The 19566-nt window shown below is 36.0% G+C and overlaps 1 protein-coding gene and 1 long non-coding RNA gene across 11 annotated transcripts in view; one reads left to right on the top strand and one right to left on the bottom strand.

Annotated features, from left to right (window-relative positions):
- LOC145676115 (uncharacterized) overlaps positions 1–19566 on the bottom strand; it is a 357332-nt gene that overhangs the window by 330477 nt on the left and 7289 nt on the right. The gene's annotated exons all lie outside the window — the stretch shown is intronic.
- Positions 6983–19566, top strand: part of tfc (Brevican core protein triforce) — a 285506-nt gene continuing 272922 nt past the window's right edge. The window contains exon 1 of one of the 5 annotated variants that reach the window (XM_081747003.1): positions 6983–7544. In XM_081747003.1, coding sequence (XP_081603129.1) covers positions 7448–7544 — 97 coding nt within the window. In that variant the 5' untranslated portion in view covers positions 6983–7447. The remainder of the gene's footprint in view (positions 7545–19566) is intronic. The other 4 variants (XM_081747007.1, XM_081747001.1, XM_081747004.1 and 1 more) reach the window with 4 other exon arrangements.

Here is a 19566-nt window from a genome sequence, read left to right as displayed (position 1 = left end):
ATAGTAACACGAATTCCCTATTTTTAGTCGACATTTAATTTCTTCGTGAATATGATTTTCGTCTGTTAATATTGATCCTAAATATTTGAAAGTATCCACTTTATCAAAAGCATTATTTAATATTTTAACGCCTCCACAATTTGCCGTATTACGGTCCCGACGCACTTCCATGTATTTAGTTTTCTCTTCATTTACTTCTAAACCCATGTCCCTGCAAGCGTTTAATAAGATCTCTGCATTTATTTCTACTGTTCTCCTATCATCCCCTATTAAATTTACATCATCAGCATATGCCATAACCTGGTGAATGCCGTTCAACTCTAGGCCCTGGTTGCTATCTTTGATTTTCCTTATAGCGTATTCCAGCACAAAGTTAAATAATAATGGCGACAACGCATCTCCTTGTTTCAGGCCATTTTCGATGTGGAAGCTCGTGGACAAAAATTAAGGGTACAGATTCAGAATAAACAGGTGGAACAAAATAATTGTGTTATTTGATATGTAACATTTGGCGCAGTCGGTAGGATAAAATAATTCCAACAAGCAAATTATTAATTAGCACAATGATTTTATCGAAACCCGTTACGATTTCTTTACGATGTGAAAATCACGATATTAAATTTATTCTTGATACAGGTGCTATTGTTTCTGCTATTAGTAGGAAGCAAAAACAGCAATGGTTTCCATTAAAACCGGTAATGAAATTTCAATATACGTCACAGAATGTATTACATTTGAAAGCACTTTGTGCCACTCCCATATATCCAACACCCCTTACTATTTCAAGTGCTGAATTCGAACTTTCGTAATAGTGGAAGTTTCGATGTACAGTAAAGGGAACTGCATTTTCGAGGGAGGAGGAAAAAAAAAGGCCCGAAACAAGTTCTGGGGAAATTCCCCCAATTGAACGCACAAAGCATCGGAACTGAATACCTCAACAATAAAACTATTTATTTTATGCTGGAAGATATTTAATTTAATTTAAGACATTCTGAAACATCCTAACTATATATAAAACTATATGAGCTGACATAAATTATTCAGCACTTCCTGTAGGGCTGCAATGATTAAATGTGGCATGATAGTAGCTTTCCGGGACTAACCGACAGAAAAATTGCCAAAACTGAATATTTTTAATTTTTAGGGGTCTAAAGAGGGGATGAAATTTTTTCCCATGTTATTTAAATGGGCCTTTTTTTGGACCTATAATCTCATATTTTAGGTACTTAGAACTTGAAATTCGGTATGCTTGTACGTTTTCTTAGCAGAACCTAAGTAAATCAGTAAAAATTTAAAAATCCAACTATAGAGTGGTTTTATAGGGAACTGAAAAATCTTTCCCATGTTATTTATATGGAACACCTTTTACACCCCCAAATTATTGAGCACTTCCTGTAGGGCTACAATGGTTAAATTTGACATCATTGCAGCTTTTCGGGACAAACCCACAGCAAAATTGCCAAAAGTGAATATTTTCTTAATTTTGAAAAGGGTCTAAAGATTGGATGAAGAATTTTCCCATGTTATTTAAATGGGCCTTTTCTTTTTTTTAAAAAAAAATCTTATAATCTCATGTTTTAGGTACTTAGAATTGGAATAAAATCTTGAAATTCGGTATGCTTGTACGTTTTTGTAAGCGTTACCTAAGTGAAACATCAGAAATAAAAATTTCCAACCGTAGAATGGTTTTATGACTAACTGAAAAATCTTTCCCATGTTATTTATATGGGACGTCTTCTACACCCCAAAATGTTTAGGCCCTTCCGGCATGATTAGAATAATGAAATTTGGCATGATTATAGCATTCCAGGACTAACCGATAGGAAAACAGCCAAAAGTGAATATTTTTAATATTTTTAGGGGTCTAAAGGGTGATGAAGAAATTCCCTTGTTATTTAAATGGAAGTTTTCTTGGGATACGAAATCTTATCTTTTAAATAGTTGAAATAGGAAAAGAAATGATAGAATTGTGGGTTCAAGAGATGCGAGGCCGTAGGCCGAGCAAAGACAATGCGTGGGGGGCGAAGCCCCCGGATGGGCAGATTCAGGAAATATGAAGAGCAAGTTCACGAAATTCACTGTTGATGCAAAGGGCGATATATATAAAAAATGCGAGGCCGTAGGCCGAGCAAACTCGGGGCCTGGGGGCAGAGCCCCGGCTAGCGAAAAGCTAGTTTTATTTATAAAATATGAATTATATCTTTCTTAATGGTCTTAAATTAATTTTCTGGAAGGACCCCTCTTGCAACAAGTGCTCAGGACATTCCTGTAATTGAACGCACAAGGTATCGAAAGTGAACTTCAACAATAAAAAATATTTATTTTACGCTGTTAAATTAATATATTTGGTGTTCATATTTGGCAAACGTCAATGAGGCTTCTGGGATTATTCAATCTGCATTTGTTTGTTCGTCTGCTTGTACCACACATAGTACAGGGAATCACTTCCGGTCTTTTAAGTGTAAATTTTTAGAGTACAAGCACGAGGCACACTGAATTTCCTGTGTAGATTTTGGCGGCATACCAACGTAAAATTTCAAAATGGTGACAATTTATTTTTTTCAAAATAGCGGGTACGCACGCTACAAAGCGCAATTTTCGGTCTTTTAAGTCGAAATTTTTAGAGTAGAAGCACGAGATACTCTAAATTAGCTGTATATATTTTGGCGATAATCCGACGTAAAATTTCAAAATGGCGACCATTTTTTTTTAAAAACAGCAGTGAATAGAAAGTTGTTGCAAGTTGTGACAATGATAACCTTGAAATATAAATCATATTTTAACACTTTTACCCCAAAGACATTGAAATAATTTGATAAAAAACCCAATTAAACCCGAAAAAAACAATAAAACCCGAAAATACCAGAAAAAACCCATATGGGCCCAGGTGGGTTGGGCTTTTTCAGAAAAAAACCGGGTTTTTTCAAACCCTGAATAATAATAATAATAATATTTAATAATAATAATAATAATAATAATAATAATAATAATAATAAGACTATTCCACCATAAAAGTTATCAATTGCATCACACTGGCAACAAGCGACGCATATTTTAACTCCATAAAAAATCGTTTCTCACGATTTTCTGGAAAACTACGTATCAAAACATCTTCATTATGTCAAGTTGTTTATCTCAGTGTGATATATGTATTACCTTTGGACAATATCACAGTAAAACAAAAATTAAATATTACGAGTACATCGTACTTTTGGACTACATCTCATTAACCATGGGAAGATTGAGTAGTGTATACTTTAGGATGTAAGTTTCAGCTTAACTTGCATCATACATTCTCAGGATTACAAAAAGGAAATTTGTTCGTTTGCATTTGAACAAAATTCTTAGGATTACAAAAAGAAAAAATAATTTTTCCAAATTCTGGAATTTTTCTGAATTTCGGATTTTTTTCCGAATTCCGGAATTTTTCTGAATTTCGGAATTTTTCCGAAATCCGGAATTTTTCTGAATTCCGTAATTTTTCTGAATTTCGGAATTCTTCCGAATTCCGGAATTTTACGATTTTACTTTCCGGATTCCGGAAAGTAAAAATTCCGGAATTGGCCATCCCTAATATATATATATATATATATATATATATATATATATATATATATATATAATCTATATTACGGTATAAAATTGAAAGTGACTATGTTGATGACTCTTACTTTCTTGAACCACTTGACCGATCTCGATCAAATTTTCAACATAGATGAAGTTCGGACCTGAGATGATTTTTTATCATTTTCCTTTGACGGTGCAACGTAGTGGAGAGGGAGGGTATATATATGAAAATGACTTACAAGTTCGTGGTACTGGTGGAATTGAATATGGTGTTGGCCCACCCTTAGCCTTGATGACAGCTTCCACTCTCGCAGGCAAACTATCAATCAAGTGCTGGAAGGCTTCTTGGGGAATGGCAGCCTATTCTTCACGGAGTGCTGAACTGAGGAGAGGTATCGATGTATGTCGGTGAGGCCTGGTACGAAGTCGGCGTTCCAAAAACATCCCAAAGGTGTTCTATAGGAAGCAAGTCAGGACTCTGTGCAGGCTAGTCCATTACAGGGATTTTATGGTCGTGCAACCACTCCGCCACAGGCCGTGCAGTATGAACAGGTGCTCGAACCTGTTGAAAGATGCAATCGCCATCCCCGAATTGCTCTTCAATAGAGGGAAGCAAGAAGGTGCTTAAAACATCAATGTAGGCATGCGCTGTGAGAGTGTCACGCAAAACAACAAGGGGTGCAAACCCCCTCCAAGAAAAACACGACCACAGCATAACACCTCCGAATTTTACTGTTGGAACTACACACGCTGGCAGATGACGTTCACCAGGCATTCGCCATACCCACACCCTGCCATCGCACATTGTGTATCGTGATTCGTCACTCCACACAACGTTTTTCCACTGTTCAACCGTCCAATGTTTACGCTCCTTACACCAAGCGAGGCGTCGTTTGGCATTTACCTGCGTGATGTATGGCTTATTAGTAGCCGCTCGACCACGAAATCCAAGTTTTCTCACCTCACGCCTAACTGTCATAGTACTTGGAGTGGATCCTGATGCAGTTTGGAATTCCTGTGTGGTGGTCTGGATAGATGTCTGCCTATTACACTTTACGACCCTCTTCAACTGTCGGCGGTCTCTGTCAGTCAATAGACGAGGTCGGCCTGTACGCTTTTGTGCTGTAGGTGTCCCTTCACGTTTTCACTTCACTATCACATCAGACACAGTGGACCTAGGGATGGTTAGAAGTGTGGAATCTCGCGTACAGACTTCTGACACAAGTGACACCCAATCACCTGACCACGTTCGAGGTTCGTGAGTTCCGCGGTGTGCCCCATTCTGCTTTCACACGATGTCTCATGAATACTGAGGTCGCTGATAATGAGTACCATGAGTACCTGGCAGTAGGTGGCAGCACAATGCACCTAATATGAAAAACGTATGTTTTGGGGTGTCCGGATACTTGTGATCACATAGTGTATATTTAAAAAAATAAAAATGAGAGTAACTGTCTTTGTGCCTTCATCACTCTTAAACTACGATGAGGTTCGGAAATGGGATGGTTTTTATCATATCACTTTGACAGTACAACTTAGGGGAAGGGGTGGGACATGTTTAAAAACGATCGAAAATGACCTATATTAGTGTCGAATCTATAATTTTCGGAGTCGCTGAGATGACAAGTGACACTTGCAATCCCGTTTAATTCAAATTCAGCACCGCAACTTCGCGGAGGAATTGGGAATCTCTCTCTCTCTCTCTCTCTCTCTCTCTATATATATATATATATATATATATATATATATATATATATATATATATATATATATATATATATATATATATATATATAAATGATCGAAAATGACCAATATTAGTGTCGAAACCATAGTTTTCGGGGTTGCTAAGATGAACAGTGACATTTGCGATCCAGTTTACATCCAAATTTCGACCTGTAAATTGGGTAGGGGGAGGAGAGATAAATATAAAATGATCGAAAATTACCTATGTTTGTGTCGAATCCATAGTTTACTGGGACGCTGAGACGAAGCCGGAAGCCGTTCGGACGCCGTTTACAAGCAAAAATAGCATATAGCATGAGATAGGGAGTTGTGCGTTTATTTATTTTTTTATTTTAACCCAGCGAAGCGAGTAATCGACGCTAGATTAGAATAAATTGTAAATGAATACAGTGGATTTAAATAACACTATTCAAATTTCTTTTAAAAAATAGGTCAGAAATTGTATTAGTAGGCCTATTCATTGGCTGTTTGATGTTCTATTAATTTAACAGTTGAGTTGGCCCTTATACCAGGAGCGCCTCGTATCTACTAAAATATAGGGCTACTGAATTTCTGATATCTTGGATCACTCAGTTGCCAACTTTGGTCTGTACAAAATTTCGGAGCTCTGATTAGAAAGGAAGTGTGTAAAATTTAAGTTGCGAGATTTGAATCTAACAAACAAGCAGAAAAGAAGTCTACAATAAATAGAACAGAAGTTAGATAAAACATACAAATCTATATTATTTTATATATAGTGTATTATATTTTGTGAAGCATAACCTATTTCAGAAATGCTAAGCTATATAATTATGATACTGCATAACAAATATTTATATACAGGGTGTTTCAAAACAACATCGCAACGTTTGGGAGGTGATTCTGATACCAAGATAAGACAAAAAGTATAGACCATCCTGGGTGCACAAATGCTTCCTTTCTGATTTATAGGCTGCCGAAAACGTGAAGAAATGAATTTTAAAAGTTCATAGCTCCACAACTATGGAACCTACCGTAGTCGGGTCAAGAATACTTAGGAACTAATATGTGCGCTATCCAAAGATAAATGTTTCAGAATCTTAAGGTACTCACGAGGCAATTTTTATGGGGGGAGTTTGACTAAGGACATATAATTCGAAGTACTCTGCAACTACCTCTATAAAAATTGTTGCAGAAGTACCGCAGGATTCTGAAAATGGATAATTGGATAGGGCACATACTAGTTCCTAAGTGAAGTCTTAACCCGACTACAGTAGGTCCCATAGTTTTGGAGCTATGGACCTTCAAAGTTCATTTTTTCATGTTTTCGGCAGCTTATAACTCCGAAAGGATGCATTTGTGCACCCAGGATGGTCTATATATTTTTTTGTCTTATCCTGGTGTCAGAATCACCTCCCAAACGTTGTCGGTGTTATTTTGAAACACCCTGTATATAAATATTAGATATAATGTAAAGAGTATTTATTAGTTGATGTGACCTCATTTTAATCATACCTCTACCAGTTCAAAGGCAGGAAGACACTCTTTGAAGGATCTTTTTCTTAACTTTTACTATTTAAAAGAAATCATTTTTAAAAAAAGTTTCACCCTGAAGGCGGGAAAACAAGGTTTCTTATTTTTTTATTTGCCTGTATACCGACAAGACTTCACGACATACGAACGAATAGACGAAAGAGGTATAACTTGTCTTGTCGGATGGAAGCTCCACTGGTGCTCTAGTCTAGTCTCTTCCTTCCTTGCTTTGCACGCACGCGCGAGCGCGCACACTGCAGCACTTGGCTGGCAAAATCTGGGGGAAAGTTATCGTTTTCTCTCTTTATCTCCCTCCTTCCCGCCCCCTCTCTCTCACTTACATCAGTGACTGCCAGGTCTTTGTAGATTTTACCTGCTGGTTCAGTAGTTTAGTGACCAAGCAACCTGTCAGCAGACAGGGCAAAAAAAGAGGGACGGGTACATATACAGTATTTTTCCAGTTGGTGAAATACTTTTAATATTTTTGTATATGTGTGTGTTCTTTTCGAAAAAAAGAAAATAAGTGTTATCTGTGATCATTCTACAAAGTTGACATTTCCATTGAAAACAACACCTACCTCAACATATTTTTGTATACTTTTAAAATTATTAATTGACAATTAATAAGAAAATTTATACAACAATGTTTATTAAAAACGGTGCTTTGTGCGTTTTCTTGTTAACAACAGTAGCAATCCCTGTGGATCACCAAGTACAAGGGCAGAAACGTGAAACATCAAGTAAGTATCTAAGTATATATACTATTTCCTAGTTTTGAAACAAGTTTTTAAATATTCTATTAATACCATATATGGACATTTCTGTATTTGAGTTTCATATTGTCTTTTTTCTGTGGCATTTCGTGACTTTATACCTTGTTTTACAACAAGTAATAAAACATTAATCGTAATTAGTTACATAATATCTTGCGTGTTCTAACCAGGAAAGTTTAGTTTGCTAACACGTACAGATGCAGCATAACGAGTACAATACATATTTTATGACAAAAGTATGTTAAGTATGTTCTTGTGTATTGTCTTCCTATAGTTTCCCAACAAATAACACCTGTTTTTAAGATTTTTTTAAAAAGCCTCCAACAGTACAGCATTCCATGTAGCATTGAGTCTCTTATTTATTTAAAAAAAATCTTGTATCACAATTTATTTATCAGTTTGCATGTATCTTGAGCAAATATATCATTTTACTGGAATTTCAATTAAAATGTATCTTCAGCTTTTTTAAATTACTGGAACTAAATATTATTTCTGTTGCATATAGCCTCAAAAACTATTCGTTACTTACTTGATACACAGAGGAACTTGTTAGTTGGTGAAAAGGAGTTTTAAGTTGAAAACAAGTTTTTGGTATTATTCTAAACATATCTGTCACAAGTTTAACTTGTTTTCCCCTAAGTTATTTTCCACTTTAAACGTTGAAAAAGAATTTGAGATTATTATTATTATTATTATTATTATTATTATTATTATTATTATTATTATTATTATTATTATTATTATTATTATTATTATTAATTACCGATACCTACGTTATCCCTGAAATAATTTATACATATCCTTCCTTCTATGTAAAAATAATTACATTCAGGATAGTAGCACAATTAATTGCTTGGTACCAGGTTCGATTCTCGGCGGGAAACACCCGGTCGAAAAGGTGCAAAAGCTTTTTCCGCCCAGTCATCATGAGTAATATTTTCTTGAGTTTTTCCTCATTCACACCAGACAAATGCCGGGATAATATCCAGCGGCGCAAATTTGTCTTTAACATTGGGGGGGGGGAAGGGTTTAAGTAAGACCGTTTTCTTCTTTCTTTCTTTCTTTCTTGTTAAGCAATTATCAAAATAATTGTGAAGTTGAAAAACAATTCTGTGGAGGATCAGGGAGCAGAGTTGTCTTCAACATTGAGAGGCGGGCAGATTTGAGGTTTATTCTGGGGGGGGGGACATCAATTTCCTTTCACTTTCCTTTGTGGCAATCGGACACAAATCACATTTTTACCCCAAAACACATTTCAAATCGGAATATTGGGGGGACAGTCCTCCCCAGTTCTAAGATTTCAGGGGACATGTCCCCCTTATCCCCCTGGGATTTGCGCCAGTGACAATATCTAACATAATGGTACCAGATCATTATTTCCTCCCCCATTCCTTTCTTCCTCTTCAGTCCCCCAAGTAGTATAATCGCCGAGGAGCATCATTCCTCATACATGACGGGCTAAGACGGCCACAGATGCCGAAAGTTCATAAATCTAATTCCTAATCCTAATCCATAATTAATTGCTTGGGCTTTCGTCACCACAGACAGCATGGGAAACAATTTTCACAAGTTTTTAAATAATCACAATTTGAGATCGAATGTTCTTAATTTATTTTCAAACATATTTAGAGGTTTATTATTGACTCTTCTACTCTCTTATGGTTGTGATGAGGGTCTGCATAATATTATTGTACTTGAAAGCCTTAAGAAAACCTTTTGCATGTTACTATTTTTGTGACTCAAAGAAGTTACTTGTACTTACTATTAGTCTTTTAATCCAGAAATTTTAATGGTCGGATAAGACAGTAGCTATGAACATTTGTGGTAATTTCAACAGCAGAGTAAGCAAGAAATACAGCTTAAATCTTTCCTTTTATATTTCTTAATATCTGTGCCCAGCCCCAATGGTGTTCCATGACCTATTTCCTTAAATTTCCCTAACGTGTCTCCTTCTGAAAGGCAATACCTGCTTTTCAACTTAGTACTCGTGACTCTATATCCCTGGTTCAATACTTACATTATCCCTGAAATAATTTATAATTATCCTTCCTTCTATATAAAAATAATCACATTCAGAATAGTAACACAATTACTTGCTTGATCCCAGGTTCGATTCCCGGTGGGAACACGCTCGAAAAAGTGAAAAAGCTTTTTCCGACCAGGCATCGTGACTGAGGTTTCCCAGAGTTTTCTTATTCACATAAGGCAAATGCCGGGATATATCAGACTTAATACCATGTGAAAACTTCGAACTTCTCAATTCTAGTGGCGGTTTGTGTGCTTAAGACAGGATTTTATGGAAGCAGGGGACGCGCTGAATATTAAACAGAACAATGAATTATACATTAAAATATGAGAATGAATGTCATTGAAAATTTTATTTATTTGAACCCAAGGGCAGTATAACAGTGTAGCTGAATAGATAGCCAAAGGCGCTATACCAATATTCAACTATTAAAGTTATGTATAAAAGAATCCATGTTTGCTGAGACCAATTATACGTTGTCCAATATAAAACCAATTTAGTTCACTATTGCAGATTTTGCAAGCTCATCATGGAAAGTCTCTTACATCATGCATTTTCATATATGACTCGTCAAGAAACTTTTCTTAACAGTGCTAATACAAGTTGCACTTAAACTTCCCTCCATACCGAAGTTTCCCCTCAATTCTGATAGACAAAACTGAAACTCGATCTGCAAAACTGTTAATCTATTTCCCTCAAAATATTTATTCGTTCAAATACATTACCTCCTTGATAATAGACCAATTTACACACTGTAAGAAGCAGTTCTCGAAGTGGAAATTAAGTAACGAAATATTGAAGATATTACACTGAATCATTCAACCAATTAAAGATTTCGAAAACTGCATAAATAAATAAGATAATAAAATCAACAAAACCAGAGACTTAAAGTAAATACTTTTACTGGTACTTAACCCAGAATCTTTCAACGGCAAACCAGCAAAACAAGTCGCATATTGGAACTTGTGTTTGACTCCACGAAGCCATTACAATCTGACACGTTTATTTCTAAACACTACACACATTTTAGTTTCTTTTCTTCCTTTAAATGAAGGTTAAGTTGCGACACTGTGTACAATTTTAGAAAGCAACACTTACAAAACTAGCGACATTTTGAATTAGTTGTCGAAGGATGAAATTAAAAACGACTTTTCGGATAGTTTTTTTTCTATTCAGCTCTTTCAAAAAGTATATATATATATATATATATATATATATATATATATATATATATATATATATATATATATATATATATATATATATATATAGTGGCGGATCCAGGTGTGATAAAAGGAGGGGCTAAACCATAGTTTACCGCTTTATCCAGTGTATACCTGAGCGTCAAGTGGCGCTATAGTCCCCCTTGGATATATATGCATTCAAGAACAATGAATTAATGTTTTTGAATTAAGTTAATCGAACTTCCTACCATTACAACTTTACATAGGGTTATTGAGAGGTTGTTAGCTGCTGATATATGGTTGTCAGACTAGTGTCCATCTCTGTTGGCTCTTGCTAGCTTTCTTTGCCGTACCCCTTGGTTCAAGAAGATCGTAATTGCTTCACAGTTAGGAGCATGAATACAATTATTCTGTTTTCCTCACTTGTCTAGTGGTTAGGACACGTATCTTCAGTGTACGAAGCTTCAGGTTCAATTTTAGGGACAGTATGCATTAAAGTAGTTTCGATCCCACTTTATTCTTCAAATCAACTCCGATTAAATCACTGATGTTCTGTGACTTCTTTTAAAATGGAACACTGTACCAAGCAAAGAAAAGGCATAATTCTACCATACTAAAAGAAGTCACTGTACTTCTTAATTTGTTAAATATGAATATTAACTGTATTTATTTGCACATCAATTCATCCAGTCATTCATGTATTTATTTCCTTGGGCAATGTAGATACTTTATTCGTGAAAAGACAATTGCTATATTTTTCGATATTTAAATTATATTTACATTCTTTCTCAGCAGTGAGGCTCTACCAGAAAGATGCGTTCAAAGCGGAATCTGACCCACTGAAGAGCTTTCGGTGCTTTCCGAGGACTATACTTAGAGTATAAAGTGGGATTTAGACCACTGTAACGCCTTCGATGGTCTCACAGGATGACTCAGTTCAAACTAGAATTTGAACCACTGTAGCGCTTTCCATACTTTTCTAGAGCGATACTTACAGTTTAAAGTGGAATTTGAACCATTGAAGCGCTTTCAATGCTGACCTAGAACGATACTTACAGTTTAAAGCGGGATTTGCACCACTGTAGCGCTTCGGATTTGGACAATTGTAGAGCTTTCGATACTCTCCTAGAACAATACTTACAGTTTAAAGTGCAATTTGAACTACTGTCGCGCTTTCGATGGTCTTCCAGGACGACACTTACAGTTAAAAGTGAAATTTGGACCACTGTAGCACTTTCAATGCTCTCCTAGAATGATACTTACAGTTTAAAGCGGGATTTGGACCATTGTAGCGCCTTGGATGGTATCCCAGAATGACTTACAGTTTAAACTGGAGTTTCGATCACTGTAGCGTTTTCAATATTCTTCTAGAATTCATACTTATTGTTTAAAATGGTATCTGAGTAAACTGTATACTTACAGTTTGAAGTGAAATTGAACCAAGGCTTTCGATGCTTTTCCAGAATGACACTTACAGTTTAGGTGGGATCTGAAGCAATGTAGCGTTTTCGATGCTCTCCCACCGCCAATCGAATCTAGAACCATGTGCATCACAGAGTGCTCGTACGCTTACTAGCCAGTAAACCAATGTGGAGATGGACACTTACAAAAAAAAAAAGAAAGAAAGAAAGAAAGAAAGAAAGAAAGAAAGAAAGAAAAGAAAAGAAAAGAAAAAAGAAAGAAAGAAAAAGAAAGACAGAAAAATATAAAATAATATTTGGAGGTTTTAGAATCGGAATGACTTAAGAGTATGTTGAATGTTTTGATTGTGATTCATCAATTGTGATTAATTAATTGTGTCCAATTTTTAGCACTATTCACATTTTTTCACAGAATTCGTGTGGGGATCGTGATGAAGTTCAACCTTTTTGTCGGGTACCTGTGTTGAGGTTCGGTTAAGCTAAGTCTAAAAGTATTTTAATAAGAGCCACGAAAAAAAAAAAAAAACGAAATATAATACCGAATTCGGGTACAAAATAAAACTGAATTTAAGGAAAAAAATAAAACGAAAATTTGAGGTTACAACCTATAACAGAACTGAAAACTTTGGGGTGAACAGCAAGGGCGATTATTTTGGAGATGAAATACCAAGCAGACATAAACCGCAAGAATGTTTATTTAAAATAAAATCCAAAAGATTTAGAAACGTGAAATAGGTTAAGAAGGAGAAAATGCTGTCTACCAAGTTTTTTCCCCCTTAAATTAGTACCCTATATACAAATATATCCAATGTTCAGCCCAACGTGAGAGTAGATTCTCTTTCGGTGTTGACGAAGCGGAAAGGATTATTTTTAAACAATGACTTTTCCTTTTTTTAACAACTTAATTTGAATAACAAACGAGTAAAGAAAAAAGTTAACAAAGAGTAAAGAAATTAGCCAAGAAAAAGAAACGATGAATTAAGTTAGAGGAACCGCTAGCTCTTCCATTAGAAAGGTCGTTCGCTGGCTTATAACAACCTTGAACCAGAAGCCTGTTAAAGAATAGCGGCTCCATTTGTAACTGATGAGCTCAACAGGTGTGTGTGTATGTGTAAGAGATCTGACAATAACTGTCTGGTCATCTGGGTAACGGGGTCAACCTACAGCTGATCAGAATGGGCTGAGATTATTGAGGATAAAAATAGTTTAAATGTCTGTTATCAAGGAGAACAGAGGATAAGAGACTGGATATATGGCCGCATCTAAGGGCAACAGACGGAGGAGTAGTTAGAAGTTAAGAAGGCCGTGTTAGAAGATAGAGCCTATTCTTCGGGTACTGATTTCACATAAAATAGAAGTATTTCGCTATTATTTACGTTTTTAATTTATGGAGATAAGAATAGAAGTGAAACCTATTCTTTGGACAGTTAGTTCCTTCGAAGCTGCTTCTCGCTATCTATTACCGTTTACGTACTATGCTAATCAATGTCGAAAACATTGATTTGTATCACTTTCGGGTTGAACAGAGGGTTTAAGAAAGTAGTTGGAACATTTTCTCAGGATACTGAGTCCACACTATAAAACATTTCTCGTTACCTGTCACCGTTTTTGCTCTGATACCTGTCAATGGACGAATGGACAGACGTAGTTGTTCAATAAAATTCCCATTTTCAACGAACTTAAAAAGTTCGTTACTGAATTCTCTGTGTCTGTGTGTGTCTGTAATTTGCGATTTGTTTAGCCCTCCATTTGATAGAGCATCAAAAACTACCTAAAAAAAAAGTGATGGAATATTTCGCGTCACTCTTACCGCTCCCGAAATATTGGCCAAAAAAGTTCTGATTACGGGAGATTTAAGGAGCCGTATCTCGGGAACCGTAAGTCATAGAGAGATTATATTGGCGTTGAACATTATCTAGGAGGATGATGAACATTTTAGAACCAAGTAGTAACCGGTGACCACTGGCCAACTAGCCACCGTTCCCCAGATATTGACCAAAAAAGTTCTGATTTCGGGAGATTTAAGGAGCCATATCTCGGCAACCGTAAGTCATAGAGTGATGTTTTGCGAATTTTTCAGTTTTGAGCATGTGTCTGTAAAACAACGTACAGTCCATCTATACGTACTTTCCGTTTGAAACAATATAGGCGGTCAGGATCTCACATACAAATGTACGTACGTATATAACATATAGCTCAAGAATGTAACATAAGTATATGCATGCGATATAGGGTCTACGGAAAACTGTTAGATGCCAGACATCCTGCAATGGCATGATGTAACATCTAAGGGCAGTGCTTATGTAGCATATGGATAGCGAATGCTCCATATTGATTTCTGTAGGAAGCAAGAGGATTCCGTATATTTGTACAATATACCGCTGCCCGGAGAACGGATTTTTCTCAGTGTGAATGGACAGATCTAGTCGTTTTATGAAATTCAAATTTTCATTTGTAGAATAGTTTGTAAATTTAAAATCAAGGCGATTTTGAATACTACTTTTTTGTTTCGTACATTATAATTACACATAGAACAATGGATCCTATATATTAGAATATATTGCTTCTAGGTAATCCACATCAGATATAACTAGTTAAACAAGTAATTTAATTTTTGCGGGCAGGTAATATTACCAACAATTGAAAAATACTGATCAAATTACATTTAGTTGAAAAATTATCTCCATATACTTCTTTTTATTTCTCTGTATGATAAGATTTGTTGCCAAGATTAGTAACGGTCTGGTTTTTCAATTGCTAGTGTATAATTTTGTAGATCGAAATCAAGAGAAAGCATCCATGCTTACCATTTTATTTTTTCCCCCTCTCCTCTTCTTTTCAATTCTTTAGTGAGAAAACCGATTCATTAACTCACTAAGTATACCTTGTATGTGACAAAATCACCACCTGGTTGTCCTTCAACTTACGCATAAATGAAGCGGAAGGTCTATAATTTTACAGCGGTAATGAAGTTGTTATAGTTTAAATTGAGTTGAGTATGTGAATAGTTTGAATGCACAATGCGTTGTTGATTACTGCATTATATAAGATGAAAAAAGCTCATAGTTGATGTAATAAACTATTTTGGTTCATAGTAGGTATAATTTCTGGCAAAATTCCAATTGATTTAAAAAAAATCAATAATAATAATAATAATAATAATAATAATAATAATAATAATAATAATAATAATAATAATAATAATAATAATAATAATAATAATAATAATAATAATAGCGTTTTACGAAGTAAAATGTCCAAAGATGAGACATATTGTACCAAAGAATAGATCTCATGAGTCGGAAAAAATTTGTAGATGAGTATAAATTCTCATGCGCAGTTTTCGAGAATCAAGAAAAAGTTATTTTTGTAAACCTACCCTGAGAGAGAAAAAAGTTGGTTTTTAGTCTAGGCTACGTACAGGTTTGTTGCTTAGTTAGGACCGATCTACATAGACGCAAATAGACAGAAATCGTGTGGCACTCGGTCGAAAAAGTGTAGAAAGCTTTTTCAGGCCAGCCATCCTGAATGAGGTTTTCCTGGGTTTTCCTCATTCACATCAGGTAAATGCCAGAATAGTACCTAACTTTATAGGTCCCAGGCGGCTGCCTTCCTTCCCCAATCATCTCTTTCTTCCCTTTCCCCGAATAGTGTGCTCGGGCCAACGAATGTACAGGCTAAATGGCCATAGATGCCTAAAGCTCACAAATCTAACCCCTAAATCCTAAGAAATCATGTGTTTCTCCGTCGGCATCTGCAGAATACAGACAAATCATGGATATGTACCTTGATAAACATTATCTATAGGGGAGCCAGCAAGATAAGATCTCTGACAGCTCGCAGTGACGTTGTCACTACTCACATGTTAAAAGGCTTTTTTTTTTGCGGTGTATCTGTAGTGGCACTTTAATTAATGGTGTAAGATAGAATGACCATGATTGGTAACACTAGTACCAAAGTATGGGCTCCATTTTCCCTCCGCATGCTGGCATTGCTATAGTTTATCAGCACAGTCCCATTCTTGTGTATGATCTAGATTTTCGTTCCGGCTAGATATACGAGGAAAAGAATTGAGCACGTAACAGCATCTAGAAAATCTGTACGGAACATAAGTACAAAGATAAGGAATAGGATACGCACTATCTTAGTTGACCTAGCTCCAACGCAGTACAGAACATTTTGCACCATAACACAGATCGCATTCTTCTGCCGTTGCAGAAGCAACGTCAGGAAAGCCACCTGTAGCCGGAATCTGTGGATTTTCCTTCTAAAATGCGCTCGATTTTTCTCTCCGAGTAAGAATTTATGCTCTTCAATAACCACCATTTACTGATGAAACTAATACTAAAGCAGGGGTAAAAGTGTGGGGGAACGCGGGGGGATGTCGTCTCCTCACATCGAAAAATTATGTACGGCGTTCCCCCAGTTTCTAAAAAAAATTCAAATGGGCAAAAATAGGCAGGGGGAACGGCGTGGCGTCATGCCGCTACCTACCGTCCCCCCACCTTTTCAGATCCACTTTTACCCCTGTACTAAAGTATACCCTAATCGGTTATTAGTAAGAAGTTTTCGATCATTAATAGGCATAGTAAGTTCCAACTTTGATATGCCCACTGAAATATGCCCTAATCGATTATTATTAGTATTAAGTTTTCGATCATTAATAGGTGTAGTATGTTCCGACTTTCATGTATCCACAGACTTTAAACAACAGATATGTTAATGCAGCTGTACTAATGCAAGCTTCATGGGGATATTAAAGTTGAATTTATATTATTAATAATCGGTTATTAATATGCATGTTTGAATATTAGTAAAATAAATTCAACTTTAATATCTCCATGAAGCTTAAATCGGTATAGTACATTAACATGTCTGTTATTTACGTTAATGTATTGTGCCATTTTCTTCACAAAGCTTCATAAAATCGAGTGTTAATTTTTCTTTTTTAAAAGTTAGGACAATGTAAACTGATATGTGATTAAAAATACTCGTTTATTTCGTAAGTCATAACGTATCAACACCATTAAATATATTGTTACGACGTATAATGTGTTACTTGTGCATTGAAGGAAGCGTGCTAGTCATAACAATACGTAAGAGCTACCCTCACAAATTACTACCTAATAATATCAAACTTCACTAAAACTTTTTAAATTCATATATATAATTATTATTACTACTGCTAGCAATATGAAAGATGAAAGTTTGTATTGTTTATTTGTGGTAACCTACTTTTGCCCAGGTAATAATCTCATCACAAAGAACCTTATGGTTATTTCTTTCTTTGCATTCTTATAATAATAATAAAAAATAATGGAATTATTATTATTAGGTGCCGGAAGGTACGGTTTTTATTTGCTTTTAAGTGTTAAATATGTTCTACTTCAGTGATCAGCAATACTTTTTTCCCTCTATTCTTCATAAAAATTAAAAAAAAAAAAAAAATGCAAGACAATAAAATTACGTAAAATCGTATCGTCAATATTGATTAGGTCTTACAGATTTTTTTTTTTTTTAAAAAAAACTTGTATTCGATCTATTATTAACTTCAGAGTACTTCTACGTCTAATTTGGTCCTTTATTTAGTCATACAAAAACCACAATGGTTAATGCATGCCAAAGATAAGAAGACATGAGTTGAGTTGATTTTAGTTTAGCGTCCCTTTCAGCAGCGAGGCTATATGAGACGTGGACCTACTGATTAACGTGGAATCCGAACCACCTGAGCTCCAGCCGAGAAAGGAACAAGGAGAAGACATATTAGTTTGCGGTTTTCCCCAGAGTTTACCAATAAAACTATACGTTTAGCGTAAACTTTCTTTTTCTCATTTTAAGGAGGTTGGTTTACCACCTCCTCCTCCTCCTGTATGAGTCTGTCCGTGTGCCTGTCCGTCCCTCAGGGCGACAAGAAATCCTCAAGAACTACTTGATGGACCATCAAGTTTGGTAAGGATGTAGATGACCAAAAATTAGGAATTGAATTTGTTGGTAGAGATCGTATTCACCGGGAATAGCAGAACTCAAACAATTCTAGTTTTGGGGCCGCGGTGGCTCAGTGGTAGAGCGTTCACCTCTGGTGCTAGGGGTCCCGGATTCGATCCTAACCCCCGCCAAGTGAACTTTGTGGTGGACAAACACCATGTGCGTGGGTTTCCTCGGAGTTCTCCCGTTTCATCCCACTTCCTTTAATCCACCATTTCATTCATTTCTCATCATCACCCTCTCCTCTAGCCTAGCCGGCATAATCCTGCGACGTAAAACTCAAAAATTTTATTTCATTTTAATTCTAGTTTTTATGTTAATCACTATTCAGCAGAAAACAGTAACAGATAGCGAGAAGTGGTTTCTTGCAATCGGTTAAGCGTCCCAAGAATATATTTCATGTCTTAATAAAACCGAAAGAGACAAAAGTCCACTAGAACTCCTGGTTTCAATATTGATCAAAGTAGAGCAAAAATGGTAAGAGATGGCGGCAAACTGTTGTTTTAGAATTAGTTTAGCGTTTTACGAATAGGTTCCATCTTATCTATTAACCCTTTATTCAAACTGGAAATGGAAAATCGACCATTTCCGTTTTTAACATTGATCGCCATAGAGTAAAAATAGTAACAGATAGCAAGAAGTGGTTTTCTGCAATTAATTAAGGGTCCCAAGAATATATTCCATCTTCACTATAATCATTCTGCTAAAGCCGGAAGCGATGAAATTTGAAGATGGCCACACAGAAAAGTGACATTTGAACTACAATATAGTCGAATAGGGGTGGCAAATAGAATTTTATCAGCCTATCTGCCCAGTGTATCAAATCGGAGGCAATTTGCAAGTTGTAAGACGCCATTACCTTTTACATCCTCTCCAATAAATGCCCTTATCTTGCAAAATGTGTACATTTTGACTATATCAGTGTATTGGATACCCATAAAACCCCCGGTACCGAAAATGAAGTGTCCATCTCAAAAAGTGGCTACTTTAAACTTTTTGTAAAATCTGTTTAATTTTGAACTTTTAACGATCATAATTCAAATACGCTTGCGATCCAGGATTTCTCCGGTTGCCTAATATGCTAAAAGGAGTCAACTGAGCATAGCATCAATATGAAGTAAAAAATGAAATCTTTGAGTTTTACGTCCCATGGTTATGCCGGCTAAGACGGTGATAATGAGAAATGAATGAAATGGTAGAACGAAAAAAGTGGGAGGAAACGGGAGAACCCCGAAGAAACTGACGCACACGGTGTTCGTTAACCACGAAGTTCACTTGGCTGGAACCGGAATTGAACCCGGGATCCCATGCACCAGAGATGAACGCTCTATCACTGAGCCACCGCGGCCCTCTATCGATATAAAGTTAGAGTG

This window comes from Thermobia domestica, chromosome 18 (genome assembly GCF_964235325.1).
Source record: "Thermobia domestica chromosome 18, izTheDome1.hap1.1, whole genome shotgun sequence".
Taxonomy (NCBI): Eukaryota; Metazoa; Arthropoda; class Insecta; order Zygentoma; family Lepismatidae; genus Thermobia; species Thermobia domestica.
The sequence above is the reverse complement of the archived record's forward strand: the minus strand, read 5'-3'. Positions and strand labels throughout refer to the sequence as shown.